Genomic DNA, 20,654 nt, shown 5'->3' with positions numbered 1-20,654 from the left:
GAAGGAGTTGAGCAAAAAGGCCATACGTTTCCATTGCCTCAATGATTTGGTTATTTATTAGCTATAATAAAAACCAACGGTGAGCCCGTTCTAAACGCAAAGTGGTAATCGGATGTCTTATTCCAGCCTGGTCTCAAAGACTAGACGTAGCATAGTACGTGGAACTCCAGGACACTCATTAGTATGATACGGTGCAATCAGAAAGAGTTCAGAACCCTTGACTTTCTACATTGTTACTTTACAGCCTTATTCTAACGTTGATCAAATAGTCCCCCCCCCTCATTAATCCACACACACAACCCCATAATGACAGAACAAAAACAGGTTTAGAAATGTTGGCTAAATTTATTAATAAAAAACATGAAATATCACATTTACGTAAGTATTCAGACCCTTTACTCAGTACTTTGTTGAAGCACCTTTGGCAGCGATTACAGCAGAGTCTTCTTGGGTATGACGCTACAAGCTTGGCACACCTGTATTTGGGCAGTTTCTCACATTCTTCTCTGCAGATCCTCTCAAGCTCTGTCAGGTTGGATGGGGAGCGTCGCTGCACAGCTATTTTTAGGTCTCTCCAGAGATGTTCGATTGGGTTCAAGTCCAGGTTCTGGCTGGGTCCCTGTCGCTGAAAAACATCCCCACGGGATGGTGCCATGTTTCCTTCAGACGTGACGCTTGGCATTCAGGCTTAACCAAGATTGAACTCTTATCAGACCAGAGAATCTTGTTTCCAATTTTTTCTGAGAGTCCTTTAGATGCCTTTTGGCAAACTCCAAGCCAGCTGACATGTGCCTTTTACTAAGGAGTGGCTTCCATCTGGCCACTACCATAAAGGCCTGATTGGTGGAGTGCTGCAGAGATGGTTGTCCTTCTGGAAGGTTCTCTCATCTCCACAGAGGAACTCTCGAGCTCTGTCAGAGTGACCATCGGGTTCTTGATCACCTCCCTGACCAACGCCGTTCTCCCCCGATTGCTCAGTTTGGCCGGGTGGACAGCTCTAGGAAGAGTCTTAGTGGTTCCAAACTTCCCCATTTAAGAATGATGGAGGCCACTGTTCTTGGGTAACTTCAACGCTTCAGACATGTTTTGGTATCCTTCCCCAGACCTGTGCCTCGACACAATCCTATCTCGGAGCTCTACGGACAATTCCTTCGACCTTTTGCTCTGACATGCACTGTCAACTGTGGGACCTTATATAGACAGGTATGTGCCTTTCCAAATCATGTCCAATCAATTGAATTTACCACAGGTGGACTCCAATCAAGTTGTAGAACCATCTCAAGGTTGCTCAATGGAAACAGGATGCAACTGAGCTCAATTTCCAGTCTCATCACAAAGGGTCTGAATACTTATGCAAATAAGTTTTAGGTTTTTTAAAATAAATTAGCCAAAATTTATAAAAACCTGTTTTCCCTTTGTCATTAGGGGGTATGGTGTGTAGATTGATGAACATTTAATTTAGTCCATTTTAGAATAAGGCTGTAACGTAACAAAATGTGGAAAAAGGTAAGGGGTCTGAATACTTTCTGAATGCACTGGATGTTACGTTTGATATGGTTACTTAAGTCAGGTGGATGGGTAGGTGTATATAACACAAACAACCCAAAGGTTGCGAGTTTGAATTTCATCATCGATAACTTTAGAATTTTAGCTACTTAGCATGTTAGCTAACCCTTCCACTAACCCCCAGCCTGGCTAACATTACCCACCTAGCTTGAATTCATAACATAGTATACTTTTTGCAAATTCTTAAAATATAATATTAATAATAGTTCGTAAGATGTCATACAGAATGGGTGATGGACATCCCCAGATTAACATATACCATACGAAACATATACTAAGTGGAGTATCTCGGATTTACGTACAGAATAATACCAAATGCTCCATGACCAGGTTGCTTATTCAGGGAAAGGGAATACTTAGTTGTAAAACTGAATGCATTCAACCAAAATGTGTCTTCAGCATTTCACCCAACCCCTCAAACAGATTGCAAGCTTGTCATTATGTTGGCTCTTACTCATAGTTACTTGTTTTAACCCAAAATAGGTTTAATCCAATTTCTGCATTGTTTTTAAAATGGCATGTAGACAAACAAATTGGTACATCTTGATTTTCAATGTTTTGTTTTCAATATCCACAAGTAAAACGTACACAGTTTCAAAGAAACGTTCAGAATTGTACATTTTGAAATTGTCTGATTTAAGATTAAACGTCAACACATAAGGTCAACCCTGTTACTTCATTTGGGCACTTCAAAACAAATGTTATTTGTCACATGCGCCGAATACAACGGGTGTAGATTTAACCGCGAAATGCTTACAGCCCTTCACAACGATGCAAAGTTTAAAACATTTTGGGATTGTAACAAGAGGAATAGAATACACAATATACAGGAAGTACCAGATCAATGTGCAGCTATATACAGGAAGTACCAGATCAATGTGCAGCTATATACAGGAAGTACCAGATCAATGTGCAGCTATATACAGGAAGTACCAGTACCAGATCAAGGAGATAAATGTGCAGGGTAAAGTGACTAGGCATCAGGACAGACAATAATAAAATAAAGTACAGAGTAGCAGCAGAAGAGAGGAACAGTGTGTATATATATGCTTCCTAAATGACTTACTATAGTAATTTATTTGTTTAACATCTTGAGATGAGAAAACATGTTTTTATCAAGTTGTGTTGACAGAATGTTAACATTAGTTTAAATAAAAGTTACACTAACCAAAATATACTCAATTGGTGGCAGAACCCACACACTGTCATCAGCCCTAGGCTCAATGCCAACAAGGTATCCACACAGCCCTACTAACCTAGGCTCAATGCCAACAAAGTATCCACACAGCCCTACTAACCTAGGCTCAATGCCAACAAGGTATCCACACTCACTATTAACCTAGGCTCAATGCCAACAAGGTATCCACACAGCCCTACTAACCTAGGCTCAATGCCAACAAGGTATCCACACTCACTATGTCCTCTGTATACTGTTCTACCCCGTCTGTGAAAGGGTGTGACGCACTCTTGGTTGGAATGAGGTCCATGTCCATCTCAGCTTTTCTCTTACTTGGAGAAAAGGTCAGTGGAAGGCCTTTATCCTGTGGAACATGGGCCTTCATATCCAGCAACACGCTTCTGAGCTGTGAAGACAGGCCAGTCACGTACTGTTCCTCTTGGAGATGATAAGTGAGTTCTGTGATTTCTTTAAGATATCCTGCACATTGCCTCCGTAACCGCAGCAGCTTCCTAGAGGACCTCTTCTTTCCTCTTACAGATGGACCTTCGTATGGACGGTCAATGTTGGAGTCTCTGGTGGCCTGCTTGGTCTTAAACATGACATTTCTTATGTCACTGTCAGTGGGGTAATAGCGCCTGCGAGTAGGTGGAGGGGGCTGCTCTCCATGGAAAAGCTCTTCCACTACAAAGGTGTTCAGATGACACTTCATTTCAGTCATCTTTCTCACACCAGACAGAGTCAGCTGCTCTATCTTCTCTCTCAGCCTGGCATCTACAGCTTCCCGAACATAAGCTGCCTGTTGGAGAAAGAACACATGGGTTTATCATAAAGGGATCAGTGGGTAACTTAACCAACATATATAGATTAACCAACATATATAGATTCTATAGATATATTTACCTCTCCAACAACTGCATGTGAGCTGTGCTCAGAGAGGGAGGGGAACCTGACGCAGTAGACAACCTCTGCCTTCACGGAGCTGGGAGTTTCACTTAGTGCTGCCTTCAGAGTTTGGGAGGCCTCCTTTTTAGAGCGCACTGTACTTTCCTCAATCTAGACAAAAACAAAATGTGGTATTTGTTACATATCTACTGTTACTATGTAGTGTTAGGCTGATTCACAGGTTGTGTTTACACATCCAGCTCAATTCTGATACATTTTTTTTTTTTTTTTAAACAGACCAACAGTAGGCCTAGACCTTGATATAAGTTTTCATATTTACCTTAAAATCAGGAAAGCGGATAACTTGGGCGATGTTTATTATAGCCTTGCAGTCCACCTTTTTGGTATTTTGTGCCAGTTTCCGTCTCTTTACAAAGGCATGGTCTTCAAGCTACCGAAGATAATAAAAAATACATTCAGCTAATAATAATACATTTGACTTTTATAGCACTTTTCTAGACACCCAAAGCTTTTTTACAGTGTACATGGAAACTCACCACCCTAACCCCACCTACATACTCTTGCAATAAGTGCCATGGGATCTTTAGTGACCAGAGTTAGGACAGCCCTTTCAAGTCCCATCTTATTGAGGAACATTCCATTGTTAGTACTTCAACATGATTCTAATTAAATGTTATAAAGTGTATGGTGTAAATGACAGTGATCCGTCTCTTAACTTACTTCCTTCTTGTCTCTTTCAGCAGCATATTTCTCTTTGGCTTTTGTCTGTCTGTCTTTGCCCTGGTGGCATTCATACGTCTTTGTGCCAACAACTTGAAACGGAACACCATTGAATGGGATACTTTTACTCTCCCAGCTGAGTTTTTTCCGTGCCAAAGGCTGTGCATCTGTTAAAAAGGTCCAACAATATGATATATTACTATTAGAATGATAGGGAAACTAACAAAGTTCCTCTCTGGTCGAGTGCTTGGAATGGAATCTGTTATGCTAGCTAGCTAACTTAGCATCATTTTAGATGAGAGTAGCAAAAGTTAGCTAACGTTACTAGTTAAAAAAAAAAAAGACAAGACAACTTACCGTTTTGTCCGAAACTTTTGTCCTTTCCCAATGTTACGAATTTCAGTGACGTTGCCAATTCTTGTTCCCGAATGTATTTAGTTATTTCGTCCTCAAACTTAAACTCGAGATATGCCATTTCGAAAATGCGGCGTTAGCGAATATGTTCTTCTTCTTTGAGATTGGTTTGGCGGATCGCATCCAACCTTTAGATGCATACACTGCCACCTACTGTTCTTCTTCGATGAGGTTTACCGCTACCTACTAGACTGGAGTATAACTCCCTTATACTTTGCTAAAAATAACAAATACCCTACAATTTCACACTACACTCACAAAATAATAATTAAAAAATTATAATAAATACCATGCTCCACTATTGGGGTGGCAGGGTAGCCTAGTGGTTAGAGCGTTGAGCCAGTAACTGAAATGTTTCTAGATATAATCCCCAGGCTGACAAGGTAAAAATCTGTCGTTCTGCCCAAGGCAGTTAACCCACTGTTCCTAGGCCGTCATCGTAAATAATAATTTGTTCTTAACTGACTTGCCTAGTTAAATTTTAAAAAATTCAGGCCAACAGCCTGTAATGATGGGACACCACCACTTAACATACCCTGTAACTCTTCTGATGTCAAGTCTCGCACACCCAAAGACCTCTCTGCAGCTGCCACCACAACTTCTACTTTCTGCGACTTACGTTCCATGCCTGCAGTTGATTACAATTACTATAAATGCCAAAACTCCAATCTTACTGAAACATACAGTTGAAGTCTGAAGTTTACATACACTTAGGTTGGAGTCATTAAAACTAATTTTTCAACCAATCCACAAATTTCTTGTTAACAAACTATAGTTTTGGCAAGTCAGTTAGGATATCTACTTTGTAGATATGTAGAAGTCATTTTTCCAACAATTGTTTACAGACAGATTATTTCACTGTATCAAAATTCCAGTGGGTCATAAGTTGACTGTGCCTTTAAACAGCTTGGAAAATTCCAGAAAATGATGTCATGGCTTTAGACGCTTCTGATAGGCTAATTGACAAAATTTGAGTCAATTGGAGGTGTACCTGTGGATGTATTTCAAAGCCTACCTTCAAACTCAGTGCCTCTTTGCTTGACATCATGGGAAAATCAAAAGAAATCAGCTAAGACCTCAGATTTTTTATTTTTTGCCCTCCACAAGTCTGGTTCATCCTTGGGAGCAATTTCCAAACGCCTGAAGGTACCACGTTCATCTGTACAAACAATAGTACGCAAGTATGAACACCATGGGACCAGGCAGCCGTCAAACCGCTCAGGAAGGAGACGCGTTCTGTCTCCTAGAGATGAACGTACTTTGGTGTGAAAAGTGCAAATCAATCCCAGAACAACAGCAAAGGACCTTGTGAAGATGCTGGAGGAAACAGGTACAAAAGTATCTATATCCACTGTAAAACGAGTCCTATATCGACATAACCTGAAGGGCTGCTCAGTAAGGAAGAAGCCACTGCTCCAAAACTGCCATAAAAAAAGCCAGACTACAGTTTGCAACTGCACATGGGGATAAAGATTGTACTTTTTGGAGAAATGTCCTCTGGTCTGATAGAAAAAAATAGAACTGTTCGGCCATAATGACCATCGTTATGTTTGGAGGAAAAATGGGGAGGCTGCATGCCGAAGAACACATCCCAACCGTGAAGCACGGGGTTGGCGGCATCATGTTGTGGGGGTGCTTTGCTGCAGGAGGGACTGGTGCACTTCACAAAATAAATGGCATCATGAGGGAGGAAAATTATGTGGATATATTGAAGCAACATCTCAAGACATCAGTCAGGAAGTTAAAGCTTGGTCGCAAATGGGTCTTCCAAATGGACAATGACCCCAAGCACACTTCCAAAGTTGTGACAAAATAGCTTAAGGACAACAAAGTCAAGGTATTGGAGTGGTCATCACAAAGCCCTGACCTCAATCCTATAGAAAATTTGTGGGTAGAACTGAAAAAGTGTGTGCGAGCAAGGAGGCCTACAAACCGGACTCAGTTACACCAGCTCTGTCAGGAGGAATGGGCCAGAATTCACCCAACTTATTGTGGGAAGCTTGTGGAAGGCTACCTGAAATATTTGACCCAAGTTAAACAATTTTAAAGGCACCAAATACTAATTGAGTGTATGTAAACTGACCCACTGATGAAAGAAATTAAATCTGAAATAAGTCATTCACTCTATTATTCTGACATTTCACATTCTTAAAATAAAGTGGTGATCGTAACTGACCTAAGACAGGGAATTTTTACTTGGATTAAATGTCAGGAATTGTGAAAAACTGAGTTTAAATGTATTTGGCTAAGGTGTATGTAAACTTCCGACTTCAACTGTTAATCACTTGTTGGTTTATCCCTCTGTACCGGTACAGATCTACTACTCACACCACTCTTCTCAGGATCCCTCCCCCTTGACCCATCTTCCTCTACTTTCTTCACTGCCTCAGCGTATGACAACTTCTGCACTACTATAACCCTGGAAACTTCAACCTGCTTCTCTCGCACGGGACATTTCTGATCCCCAGCCCAATGGGCACCCTTACAATTAACACATACCACTACTTTCCCCAATGCTACACATTCCTTTGCTTCATGCCCTTCTGCACACCTAGGAACCTCCCTCCTACACACTGCTGCCACATGCTCATAAGCTTGACACCTGTAACAACGTAATGTAGTCGGCAAAAAAGTTCGTACAGGAGAACTTTTATATATCTTAACATCACTTTGTTGGGCAAAGACTAAACATCAAAACCTAAAAGAACAATGACTTCTGTTTCTACACTTACGCACCAAACGACGAGCATCACAAACACCGGGAGTCTTCACCTTCAGTTGGTCAGCTTTTACCTCTACCCCAGTAATCACTCCTTTCAATGGCGCCCTTTTCTTGAGAGCAAAACAATTCACATCTTGTCTCCATTCATTTAACACGGAGTGCCTGCTCCCTCTGACCAGCAGAAACACAAACAATTATCACAAGGCCACTCTGGTTACCCTCAGTGATTCCACAGCACCCAACTCTGTTTTTACCCACCCTGAAACCACAACTGGATCAGCCAAAAGGCAGGGGTACACTTTTTCAAAAAACTTCACTGCTACTGTCACAGACTTGTCTTTATCCTGACTCTCGGTGCAAGCCTCGGGCTCCGAGAACTTCACTCCTACTGTCACAGACTCGTCTTTATCCTGACTCTCGGTGCCTCGGGCTCCAAGAACTTCACACCTACCACCTCCTTTCTCGCCATTTTTCACCGACTCAAGCTCACCCTCTTCCTCCCTCTCTCTCTTAGACCTCCTCTGCCACTCGTTTTCCCTCCATTCCTCCTCCCTATTCCAAGTATACGTCTCCTTATGATAATACTGCACTTCTCCTGACATACATCTTGTTCTTGCCTTGTCAAGGGACACCATTTAACCGGCTGTCACAATCTCCGTACAATCAGCACAAACCCCTTGGCGCCACCTACTGTTCTGGAGTGTGAGGCCAAATGTTATTCTTCTTCTTCTAACAAATGTTCTAGGGGCATGCTCCAACCTACTGTATTGGCTGTGTATCAGCCTACTATTACGTAGTTTGAATGAATTACACTTTGTGATTTAAAAAAATAAATACATATGACCTACCAACTAACCCTGTCCCATAGCCGTGGGAAGTAGGGGGGCCGAGGGTGCTGCAATTATAAAATAATGAATTTCAAAAAAATACACATCCCAAAAACTACATCCCAAAAAAGTGTATTTGCACCACCAACTGGACGGGGGTTGAAAATACAAGGTAAAAAGATCATCCATACGTGATGGGGGAAACTAACTTCATCCACACAACTAAAATAGTAAATTGACAAAAAACAAAACTCACATTTTTTCAATCTATATCTCCTTACTCACACTGAGAGGCAATCCCACAAATTGAATGGACATGCTGCTACCTACTGTACGGGTGGTGAACTGGAGAAGAAAAAAAACTGCGGAAAGGGGAATAAATCGACGTCACCAAAAAAAGACGTACAAATGTTGTATTTATTTATTTTAATTAGAACCTCTGGCTGTAAAATGTATACGTCATCACACTCCCTTATCTGATTGGTCATTGCCCGCATACCGTAAACCGGTGTTTTGATACTGATGGTATGTCGGGACAGATGGTCTGTTTACGTTTCTACCGTTGTGGCTAGATTTGGTGGTAATGTCAGGGACAACCATTGTTGACAACTGTAGAATTGTAGCTAAACCCTTTTCCTAACCTTAACCTAATTTTTGCTTTATTAGTGTAAACGTTACTATGCTACCTTTTTGTTACACAAAAAAAACGTTGTTTCCTTAGTTTGTCCTGGTGGTGGGTGATTCTCAACTTCTATAGTGGATGATATTGTGGTGGGTGATTCTCACCTTCCAGATTTAGTGGATGATATTGTGGTGGGTGATTCTCATCTTCCTTCCTTAGTGGATGATATTGTGGTGAGTGATTCTCACCTTCCAGATCTAGTGGATGATATTGTGGTGGGTGATTCTCACCTTCCAGATTTAGTAATTATGCACCACACAACTGCCTCAGCAATACTGTAATGCAAACGCAGCGTTCCATCGGAAATGAATGTACTTCTGGTGTACCAACACCGGGGGGAAAAATGTTGGTGTGATCGAGGCGTCGTCCTGGTCTGTTTCGCAACCGTTCCCGGAAGTATCGCGATGTTGCGTCTCTAGGTTTAGAAACTGCTAGTACACTGCTTAATATCTATGGTGGAAAACGCTATATTTTCGAAATGGCATATCACGAGTTCAAGTTTGAGGACCAAATAACAAAATACATTCGAGAACAAGAATTGGAAACGTCACTGAAATTCATAACATTGAGAAAGGACAAAAGTTTTGGGCAAAAGGGTAAGTTTTCTTTAAAAACATATACATGTATATAGCCTAAATAGCTAACATGAGGTAGCTAGTAGCTTACTTTTGCTACTCATCTAAAATGACCTAAAGCTGATGATACACTAGCCCAATAAATTAGACCTTTTCATTAATTACTGTTGAAATAACTAAGTTACTTACGTGACGGCTAATGATACACTGGCCATTTCTGGGGGGGCAATATTGCTATGCAATGTTGCTGGCAACGGAGTGGGGTTTGCCCGTCTCAGTCATTCCATGTTCGGTGTCATCAGCTGAAGGACGGACGTTGAACCGAAGCCCTTGCTAAAGGCGTCGGGATTCTTCCCAGCCGAAACATTTCGGAAAAGTTCGTGCATATATTATGACATTTTGGCTTTTTTGTTCGTCTTGGAAATTGTTTCCAAAACGAAGTTAGTTCATCTGTGCTGTTTACAGTATAAGCATAGTGGGCAGAACAAGCAAGTGGGCAAAGCCAAGCACAAACTCAATTCGACCTTCCACTCCTAAACGCAATTTTTTAAAACTTTGGCAAAGCTTCAAGTCTATAAAACTTAGCGCACTGTGCTCGTAACATATTGTACTTTTTGGACAGAACAATGTATTGAGATCAGATGTTTAATCGACGAGAAAATTAGCAGAATGTCGGCCCAGTTTCAGCTACTTCCATCCGCTCCCACTACCCGCGACTGGACTTCCTCTCACTACCATATTTGGTGGTGAGAAAACGTTCTTAATAAGGGACGCTGCAGCTGTATAGCCCCTATGACGTGTCTGGTTTACCCTTTCGGTTCTGTGGTTCGGGCAAACAATTTTTTTTTCTAGAGGCTAGCCGAAGTCTAAGCCACTTTTTTATCGGTGATTGGTCAACAGTAATGATTGTACAATAACGGTTACATTCCAAAAACACTCTCCCCTCAGCCCTCAAGTTAAGTGGACACTTCTGATGACGTGTGTTGTGTTTTCAGTCACTGGTAGCTTGTGGGCACTTTATATGTGCTACAGTCAATTATGATCATGTCAAATCACACTATTTGTCACATGCACCGATCACAACAAGTGTAGACCTTACCGTGAAATGCTTACTTACAAGCCCTTAACCAACAGTGCAGTTCAAGAAGAGTTAAGAAAATATTTGCCAAATAAACTAAAATAATAAAAAGTAACACAATAACATAACAATAACGAGGCTATATACAGGAGGTACCAGTACAGAGTCAGTGTGCGGGGGTACAGGTTAGAGGTAATTTGTACATCTAGGTAGGGGTGAAGTGACTATGCATAGATAATAAATAGCGAGTAGGAGCTGTGTACAAAACAAATGGAGGGGGTCAATGTAATAGTCCGGTGGCCATTTAATTAATTGTTCAGCAGTCTTATGGCTCGGGCTTTCCTCTGACACAGCCTATTATATAGGTCCTGGGTTGCAGGTGATGTACTGGGCCGTACGCACTACCCTCTGTAGCGCCTTATGGTCAGATGCCGAGCAGTTGCCATACCAGGCGGTGATGCAGCCGGTCAGGATGCTCTCAATGGTGCAGCTGAAAAACTTTTTGAGGATCTGGGGACCCATGCCAAGTCTTTTTAGTTTCCTGAGGGGAATAGGCTTTGTCGTGCCCTCTTCACGACTGTCTTGGTGTGATGGACCATTCTAGTTTGTTGTTGATGTTAACACCAAGGAACTTGAAGCTCTCAACCTGCTCCACTACAGCCCCATCGATGAGAATGGGGGCGTGCTCGGTCCTCCTTTTCCTGTAGTCCACAATCATCTCCTTAGTCTTGGTTACGTTGAGGGATAGGTTGTTATTCTGGCACCACCCGGCCAGTTCTCTGACCTCCTCCCTATAGGCTGTCTCTTCGTTGTCGGTGATCAGGCCTACCACTGTTGTGTCGTCAGCAAACTTAATGATGGTGTTGGAGTCGTGTTTGGCCACACAGTCGTGGGTGAACAGGGAGTACAGGAGGGGACTAAGTACACACCCCTGAGGGGCCCCAGTGTTGAGGATCAGTGTGGCAGACATGTTGTTGCCTACCCTTACCACCTGGGGGCAGCCTGTCAGGAAGTCCAGGATCCAGTTGCAGAGGGAGGTGTTTAGTCCCAGGGTCCTTAGCTTAGTGATGAGCTTCATGGGCACTATGGTGTTGAATGTTGAGCTGTAGTCAATGAACAGCATTCTCACATAGGTGTTCCTTTTGTCCAGGTGGGAAAGGGCAGTGTGGAGTGCGATTGAGATTGCGTCATCTGTGGATTTGTTGGGGCGGTATACAAATTGGAGTGGGTCTAGGGTATCCGAGAGGATGCTGTTGATGTGATAATCAGCCTTTCAAAGAACTTCATGGCTACCGACGTGAGCGCTATGGGGCGGTAATAATTTAGGCAGGTTGTCTTCGCTTCCTTGGGCACAGGGACTATGGTGGTCTGCTTGAAACATGTAGGTATTATAGACTGTCAGGGAGAGGTTGATAATGTCAGTGAAGACACTTGCCAGTTGGTCCGCGCATGCTTTGAGTACACGTCCTGGTAATCCATCTGGCCCAGTGGCTTTGTGAATGTTGACCTGTTTAAAGGTCTTGCTCACATCGGCTACCGAGAGTGTTATCACACAGTCATCCAGAACAGCTGGTGCTGTCGTGCATGCTTCAGTGTTGCTTGCTTCGAAGTGAGCATAAAAGGCATTTAGCTCGTCTGGTAGGCTTGCGTCACTGGGCAGCTCGCGTCTGGGTTTCCCTTTGTAGTCCGTAAGAGTTTTCAAGCCCTGCCACATCCGACGAGCGTCAGAGCCGGCGTAGTAGGATTCAATCTTAATCCCGTATTGACGATTTGCCTGTTTGATGGTTTGTCGGAGGGCATAGCGGGATTTCTTATAGATTTCTTATAGCAGGAAAGGGGGACCAAGTTCATATTAATACCCATGATTTTTGGAATGAGATGTTCGACGAGCAGGTGTCCACATTTTTTGGGGATCGTGTAGTGTATAAGGTCCTTTGACCATAAAGAGTAATGGTAGACTCACCTACACTCCTTAAGAGTACATTGGTTGCAGCAACCAATGCTGCCATGGCAACGATGCTCAACTTTATTGCCTCAAAATTGCTAGTGCATCATCAGCATAAGGGATCCATTTCAAGAACAGATGAGTTATTTGACAGAGCAACTTTGTTAGTTTCCCTACAAGCCTATCATTCTAATAGTAATATATCATATTGTTGACCTTTTTAACAGATGCACAGCCTTTGGCACGGAAAAAACTCAGCTGGGAGAGTAAAAGTATCCCATTCAATGGTGTTCCGTTTCAAGTTGTTGGCACAAAGACGTATGAATGCCACCAGGGCAAAGACAGACAGACAAAAGCCAAAGAGAAATATGCTGCTGAAAGAGACAAGAAGGAAGTAAGTTCAGAGACGGATCACTGTCATTTACACCATGCACTTTATAACATTTAATTAGAATCATGTTGAAGTACTAACAATGGAATGTTCCTCAATAAGATGGGACTTTAAAGGGTTGTCCTAACTCTGGTCACTAAAGATCCCATGGCACTTATTGCAAGAGTATGTAGATGGGGTTAGGGTGGTGAGTTTCCCTGTACACTGTAAAGAGCTTTGGGTGTCTACAAAAGTGCTATATACAGTACCAGTCGAAAGTTTGGACACACCTAATCATTCCAGGGTTTTTCTTTATTTTTACTATTTTATACATTGTGGAATTATAGTGAAGACATCAACTATGAAATAACACATGGAATCATATAGTAACCATATAGTAACCAGTGTTAAACAAATCAAAATATATTTCAGATACTTCAAAGTAGCCACCCTTTGCCTTGATGACAGTTTTGCACACTCTTGGCATTCTCTCAACCAGCTTCATGAGGTAGTCACCTGGAATGCATATCAATTAACAGATGTGACTTGTTAAAAGTTAATTTGTGGAATTTCTTTCCTTCTTTATGCGTTTGAGCCAATCAGTTGTGTTGTGACAAGGTAGGGGTGGTATACAGAAGATAGCCTTATTTGGTAAAAGACCAAGTCCGTATTATGGCAAGAACAGCTCAAATAAGCAAAGACAAACGACAGTCCATCATTACTTTAAGACATGAAGGCCAGTCAATTCAGAAAATGTAAAGAATTTTGAAAGTTTCTTCAAGTGCAGTTGCAAAAACCATCAAGCGCTACGATGAAACTGTTTCTTGAGGACCACCACAGGAAAGGAAGACCCAGTGTTACCTCTGCTGCAGAGGATACGTTCATTAGAGTTTCCAGCCTCAGAAATTGCAGCCCAAATTATTGCATAACAGACTTCAAGTAACAGACTCATCTCAACATCAACTGTTCAGAGGAGACTGCGTGAATCAGGCCTTCATGGTCGAATAGCTGCAAAGAAACCACTACTAAAGGACACCAATAATAAGAAGAGACTTGCTGGGGCCAATAAACACCAGCAATGGACATTAGACAAGGTGGAAATCTGTCCTTTGGTCTGATGAGTCCAAATTTAAGATTTTTGGTTCCAACCGCCGTGTCTTTGTGAGACGTAGAGTAGGTGAACGGATGATCTCTGCATGTGTGGTTCCCACAGTGAAGCATGGAGGAGGAGGAGGTGTGATGGTGTGGGGGTGCTTTGCTGGTAACACTGTCAGTGATTTTATTTAGAATTCAAGGCACACTTAACCAGTATGGCTACCACAGCATTCTGCAGCGATATGCCATTCCATCTGGTTTGCGCTTAGTGGGACTATCATTTGTTTTTCAACAGGACAATGACCAAACACACATCCAGGCTGTGTAAGGGCTATTTGACCAAGAGAGTGATGGAGTGCTGCAGCAGATGACCTGGCCTCCACAATCACGCAACCTCAACCCAATTGAGATGGTTTGCAATGAGTTGGACCGCAGAGTGAAGGAAAAGCAGCCAACAAGTTCTCAGCATATGTGGGAACTCTCAAGACTGTTGGAAAAGCATTCCAGGTGAAGCTGGTTGAGAGAATGCCAAGAGTGTGCAAAACTGTCATTAAGGCAAAGGGTGGCTACTTTGAAAAATCAAAAATATATTTGGAATTGTTTAACACTTTTTTGGTGACTATGTGATTCCATATGTGTTATATCATAGGTTTGATGTCTTCACTATTATTCTACAATGTAGAAAATAGTACAAATTGAATGAGTAGCTGTGTCCAAACTTTTGACTGGTACTGGAAGTCCAATTCTTTTAAAAATTATTATTAAATGTTTTGCCATCTTCCATAGCTTGAAGACCATACCTTTCTACAGAAACGGAAACTGGTACAAAATACCAAAAAGGTGGACTGCAAGGCTATAATCAACATCGCCCACGTTATTCGCTTTCCTGATTTTAAGGTAAATATGAAAACGTTTTAAGGCCTACAGTTGGTCAAAGTCTAAGGCCGTGTTTACACAGGCAGCCCATTTACAATTATGGGCAAAAGAGCTGATCTGATTGGTGAAAAGATCAATTAGTAGGGAAAAAAGATCAGAATTGGACTGTCTGTGTGAATCAGCCTAACACTGTACATAGTAACAGTAGATATGTAACAAATACCACATTTTTTTTTGTCTAGATTGAGGAAAGTACAGTGTGCTCTAAAAAGGAGGCCTCCCAAACTCTGAAGGCAGCACTAAGTGAAACACCCAGCTCCGTGAAGGCAGAGGTTGTCTACTGCGTCAGGTTCCCCTCCCTCTCTGAGCACAGCTCACATGCAGTTGTTGGCGAGGTAAATATATCTATAGAATCTATATAATAGAGTGTTGGTTAAGTTACCCACTGACTCCTTTATGATAAACCCATGTGTTCTTTCTCCAACAGGCAGCTTATGTTCGGGAAGCTGTAGATGCCAGGCTGAGAGAGAAGATAGAGCAGCTGACTCTGTCTGGTGTGAGAAAGATGACTGAAATGAAGTGTCATCTGAACACCTTTGTAGTGGAAGAGCTTTTCCATGGAGAGCAGCCCCCTCCACCTACTCGCAGGCGCTATTACCCCACTGACAGTGACATAAGAAATGTCATGTTTAAGACCAAGCAGGCCACCAGAGACTCCAACATTGACCGTCCATACGAAGGTCCATCTGTAAGAGGAAAGAAGAGGTCCTCTAGGAAGCTGCTGCGGTTACGGAGGCAATGTGCAGGATATCTTAAAGAGATCACAGAACTCACTTATCATCTCCAAGAGGAACAGTACGTGACTGACCTGTCTTCACAGCTCAGAAGCGTGTTGCTGGATATGAAGGCCCATGTTCCACAGGATAAAGGCCTTCCACTGACCTTTTCTCCAAGGAAGAGAAAAGCTGAGATGGACATGGACCTCCTACCAACCAAGAGTGCGTCACACCCTTTCACAGACGGGGTAGAGCAGTATACAGAGGATATAGTGAGTGTGGATACCTTGTTGGCGTTGAGCCTAGGGCTGAGGACCGAGTGTGTGGGTCCTTCCACAAATTGAGTATTATTTGGGGAATGTAACTTTTATTTCAACTAATATTAACATTCTGTCAACACAACTTGATAAAGGGGGGGGGGGGGGGGTCAAGAGGGGGATGCAATCTTAGGGCAGGTTAGTGTTGAATCTTGTTCTGGAGGCAGCGCTGCAGAGTGCTCACTAGCTGGCACAGTCATAAAATCTGATTTTAAACCTAATTGTTAACCACACTGCTAACCCTAATTTCTAACCTTAAATGAGCTTTTTGATCTTCATTTTTGTTTGTATGAATTTTGACAACATACATTCGGAAGTATTCAGACACCTTCCCCTTTTCCACATTTTGTTACGTTACAGCCTTATTCTAAAATTGATTAAATTTGTTATTTTCCTCATTAATCTACACAATACCCCATAATGACTAAGCAAAAACAGGTCTAGAAATGTTAGCAATTTTTTATTATTTTTTAAAAATAAAAATGAAATATGACATTTACACAAGTATTCAGACCCTTTACTCAGTACTTTGTTGAAGCACCTTTGGCAGCGATTACAGCAGAGTCTTCTTGGGTATGACGCTACAAGCTTGGCACACCTGTATTTTGGAAGTTTCTCCCATTCTTCTCTGCAGATCCTCTCAAGCGCTGTCAGGTTTGATGGGGAGCGTCGCTGCACAGCTATTTTCAGGTCTCTCCAGAGATGTTCAATCGGATTCAAGTCTGGGCTCTGGCTGGGCCACTCAAGGACATTGAGAATTGTTCTGAAGCCACTCCTGTGTTGTCTTGGCTGTGTGCTTAGGGTTGTTGTCCCGTTGTCCTGCCCCAGTCAGAGGTCCTGAGGGCTCTGGAGCAGGTTTTCATCAAGGATCTCTCTGTACTTTGCTCTGTTCATCTTTCCTTTTATCCTGTCTCCTAGTCCCTGCCGCTGAAAAACATCCCCACAGCATGATGCTGCCACCGCCATGCTTCACTGTAGGGATGGTGCCAAGTTTCTTCCAGGTGTGATGCTTGGCATTCAAGCCAAAGAGTTCAATCTTGGTTTCATCAGACCAGAGAATCTTGTTTCTCATGGTCTGAGAGTCCTTTAGGTGCCTTTTGGCAAACTCCAAGCAGGCTGTCATGAGTGTGTTATTGAGGAGTGACTTCCATCTGGCCACTCTACCATAAAGGCCTGATTGGTGGAGTGCTGCAGAGATGGTTGTCCTTCTGGAATGTTCTCCCATCTCCACAGAGGATCTCTAGAGCTCTGTCAGAGTGACCATCGGGTTCTTGATTCCCTCCCTGATCAAGGCCCTTCTCTCCCGATTGCTCAGTTTGGCCGGGCAGCCAGCTCTAGGAAGAGTCTTGGTGTTTCCAAACTTCTTCCATTTTAAGAATGATGGAGACCACTGTTCTTGGGGACCTTCAATGCTGCAGCCATTTTTTGGTATCCTTCTCCAGATCTGTGCTTCGACACAATCCTGTCTCGGAGCTCTTCAGATAATTCCTTCAACCTCATGGCTTGGTTTTTGCTCTGACATGCACTGTCAACTGTGGAACCTTATATAGACAGGTGTGTGCCTTTCCAAATCATGACCAATCAACTGAATTTACCACAGGTGGACTCCAAGTTGTAGAAACATCTCAAGGATGATTTTTTTTGCAAACATTTCTAAAAACCTGTTTTCGCTTTGTCATTTTGGGTTAATGTGTGTAGATTGAAGAAGAAAAATTATTTTGTCCATTTTAGAATAAGGCTGTAATGTAACAAAATGTAACAAAAAAAAGTGAAGGGGTCTGAATACTTTCCGAATTCACTGTAGCCAATTTGGACTTTGCAGCTGATCTATCTAAGGGGAAATGGCTCCGTTCTGCCTCCAGGACAAGAATCATGACAAGCGTCAACCTGCTATCTGAGGTGGCTCTTCTATTAGGGGGGTATAATTTTGCAGGCACAGAGCAGGGTAGTTTGTGTACAATCCCCAGTGTAGTTTGCCACATGTTTCAGTTCAGAGGGATTTGAGAGTAGGAACAGTCTTGGGCCAAAGGGAATCATCCAGAACTGTTGTAAACGTGGGCATGTCCAGAACACCAAGGTGTCTCTGTCCTGGTTGCATCCCCAGCAGTCAGGAGAGTTCAGTAGAACCTGTGGATGGTTGTCAATGGAGACAGCTCTCTTGCAACGTTCTTATTGGACCTCAGTATGTTTTTGCCATTCCTCATCTGTGAAGGATACGTCCATAGGGCTCCCGAGTGGCACAGCGGTCCAAGACCCTGCATCTCAGTGGTTGAGGCGTCACTACAGACACCCTGGTTCCATTCCAGGCTGTATCACAGTGGTCTAAGACACTGCATCTCAAGTCTTGAAGCTTCACTACAGACACCCTGGTTCCATTCCGGGCTGTATCACAGCGGTCTACGGCACTGCATCTCAGTGCTAGAGGCGTCACTACAGACACCCTGGTTCGATTCCAGGCTGTATCGCAGCGGTCTACGGCACTGCATCTCAGTGGTTGAGGCGTCACTACAGACACCCTGGTTCGACTCCAGGCTGTATCACAACTGGCTGTGATTGGGAGTCCCATAGGGCGGCGCACAATTGGCCCAGTGTCGTCCGGATTTAGCCGGTGTAGGCAGTCATTGTAAATAAGAATTTGTTCTTAACTGACTTGCCTAGTTAAATAAAGTATTTCCCCATGCAATCTGATTGGGGACTTAAGGTTGAGTAGAGTATATTATAATATGAGACCTTGTCTCCTTTCTCATAGTGTTCAATGATCTTCATAGAGATATCTGATGGAACGGGTTGTCCAGGGATATCTGATGAAACGGGTTGTCCAGGGATATCTGATGAAACGGGTGGTCCGGGCCCCAGGGATATCTGATGGAACGGGTGGTCCAGGCCCCAGGGATATCTGATGAAACGGGTAGTCCAGGCCCCAGGGATATCTGATGAAACGGGTGGTCCAGGCCCCAGGGATATCTGATGAAACGGGTGGTCCAGGCCCCAGGGATATCTGATGAAACGGGTAGTCCAGGCCCCAGGGATATCTGATGAAACGGGTAGTCCAGGCCCCAGGGCATAGCGTGTACCTTAGCTGTAGGTGTTTCCAGAAGTACAGTGTATCTGTGTGGACCGTAACAGTGTTGAAGTTTTATCTTAAATCAGCCAAAAAAATCTGCCAATTTCAAAAAGTTCTGTGAAACGGTATTACTTGTAGATTTTGAAAGTAAAAATCTAAAATCAAGATGTCAATTGTTTGTCTACATGCAATTTAAAAAAAAAAAACAATGCAGATATGGGAGTAAACCTATTTTGGGTTAAGACAAGTAACTATGAGTAAGGGCCAACATCCAAAACCTATTTCTCCTCAGGAGACTGAAAAGATTTGGCATGGGTCCTCAGATCCTCAAAAGGTTTTACAGCTGCACCATCGAGAGCATCCTGACGGGTTGCATCACTGCCTTTTATGGCAACTGCTCAGCCTCCGACTGCTAGGCACTACAGAGGGTAGTGCGTACGGCCCAGTACATCACCGGGGCCAAGCTTCGTGCCATCCAGGACCTCTATACCAGGCGGTGTCAGAGGAAGGCCCTAAAAATTGTCAAAGACTCCAGCCACCCAAGTCATAGACTTTTCTCTGTTCTCACTGCTACAGCACCGGTAAGCGGTACTTGTCTGTTCCTCAGGCTAGAACTGACCTGTCCTTGTCTGTTCCTCAGGCTAGAACTGACCTGCCCTTGTCTGTTCCTCAGGTTGGAACTGACCTGTCCTTGTCTGTTCCTCAGGCTGGAACTGACCTGTCCTTGTCTGTTCCTCAGGCTGGAACTGACCTGTCCTTGTCTATTCCTCAGGCTAGAACTGAGCTGTCCTTATCTGTTCCTCAGGCTAGAACGGACCTGTCCTTGTCTGTTCCTCAGGCTAGAACGGACCTGTCCTTGTCTGTTCCTCAGGCTAGAACTGACCTGTCCTTGTCTGTTCCTCAGGCTGGAACTGACCTGTCCTTGTCTGTTCCTCAGGCTGGAACTGACCTGTCCTTGTCTTTTCCTTCCTTCTAGAACTGACCTGTCCTTGTCTGTTCCTCAGGCTGGAACTGACCTGTCCTTGTCTTTTCCTTCCTTCTAGAACTGACCTGTCCTTGTCTGTTCCTCAGGCTAGAACTGACCTGTCCTTGTCTGTTCCTCAGGCTAGAACTGACCTGTCCTTGTCTGTTCCTCAGGCTAGAACTGACCTGCCCTTGTCTGTTCCTCAGGTTGGAACTGACCTGCCCTTGTCTGTTCCTCAGGCTGGAACTGACCTGTCCTTGTCTGTTCCTCAGGCTGGAACTGACCTGTCCTTGTCTGTTCCTCAGGCTAGAACTGACCTGTCCTTGTCTGTTCCTCAGGCTAGAACTGACCTGTCCTTGTCTGTTCCTCAGGCTAGAACTGACCTGTCCTTGTCTGTTCCTCAGGCTAGAACTGACCTGTCCTTGTCTGTTCCTCAGGCTAGAACTGACCTGTCCTTGTCTGTTCCTCAGGCTAGAACTGACCTGTCCTTGTCTGTTCCTCAGGCTAGAACTGACCTGCCCTTGTCTGTTCCTCAGGTTGGAACTGACCTGTCCTTGTCTGTTCCTCAGGCTGGAACTGA

The 20,654-nt window shown here is 43.4% G+C and overlaps 2 protein-coding genes across 4 annotated transcripts; one reads left to right on the top strand and one right to left on the bottom strand.

The window, feature by feature from the left end:
* Positions 1 to 2,020: 2,020 nt before the first annotated feature.
* LOC120036329 lies at positions 2,021 to 10,313 on the bottom strand. Of its 3 annotated transcripts, XM_038982806.1 has the most exons (6): positions 4,727 to 4,904; positions 4,370 to 4,536; positions 3,969 to 4,079; positions 3,647 to 3,799; positions 2,940 to 3,542; positions 2,021 to 2,856 (listed from the first exon to the last, which is right to left on the bottom strand). In XM_038982806.1, the coding sequence occupies exons 1-5, from the start codon at positions 4,842 to 4,844 to the stop codon at positions 2,943 to 2,945; spliced, it is 1,149 nt and encodes a 382-aa protein (XP_038838734.1). In that variant the 5' UTR covers positions 4,845 to 4,904; the 3' UTR covers positions 2,021 to 2,856; positions 2,940 to 2,942. The 3 variants fall into 3 exon arrangements, 2 of the variants coding, with proteins under 2 accessions (XP_038838734.1, XP_038838733.1); XR_005474468.1 differs by lacking the exon at positions 4,727 to 4,904 and adding an exon at positions 9,779 to 10,313 and having other exon boundaries at positions 2,021 to 3,542; XM_038982805.1 differs by having other exon boundaries at positions 2,021 to 3,542; positions 4,727 to 4,903.
* LOC120036328 lies at positions 9,403 to 19,347 on the top strand. Its single transcript, XM_038982804.1, has 6 exons — positions 9,403 to 9,610; positions 12,840 to 13,006; positions 14,864 to 14,974; positions 15,196 to 15,348; positions 15,441 to 16,001; positions 18,796 to 19,347. The coding sequence occupies exons 1-6, from the start codon at positions 9,493 to 9,495 to the stop codon at positions 18,910 to 18,912; spliced, it is 1,227 nt and encodes a 408-aa protein (XP_038838732.1). The 5' UTR covers positions 9,403 to 9,492; the 3' UTR covers positions 18,913 to 19,347.
* Positions 19,348 to 20,654: the final 1,307 nt, after the last annotated feature.

The sequence above is a fragment of the Salvelinus namaycush genome, unplaced genomic scaffold (assembly GCF_016432855.1).
Source record: "Salvelinus namaycush isolate Seneca unplaced genomic scaffold, SaNama_1.0 Scaffold131, whole genome shotgun sequence".
NCBI lineage: Eukaryota > Metazoa > Chordata > Actinopteri > Salmoniformes > Salmonidae > Salvelinus > Salvelinus namaycush.
This window is presented reverse-complemented; position numbering and strand designations above follow the sequence as displayed.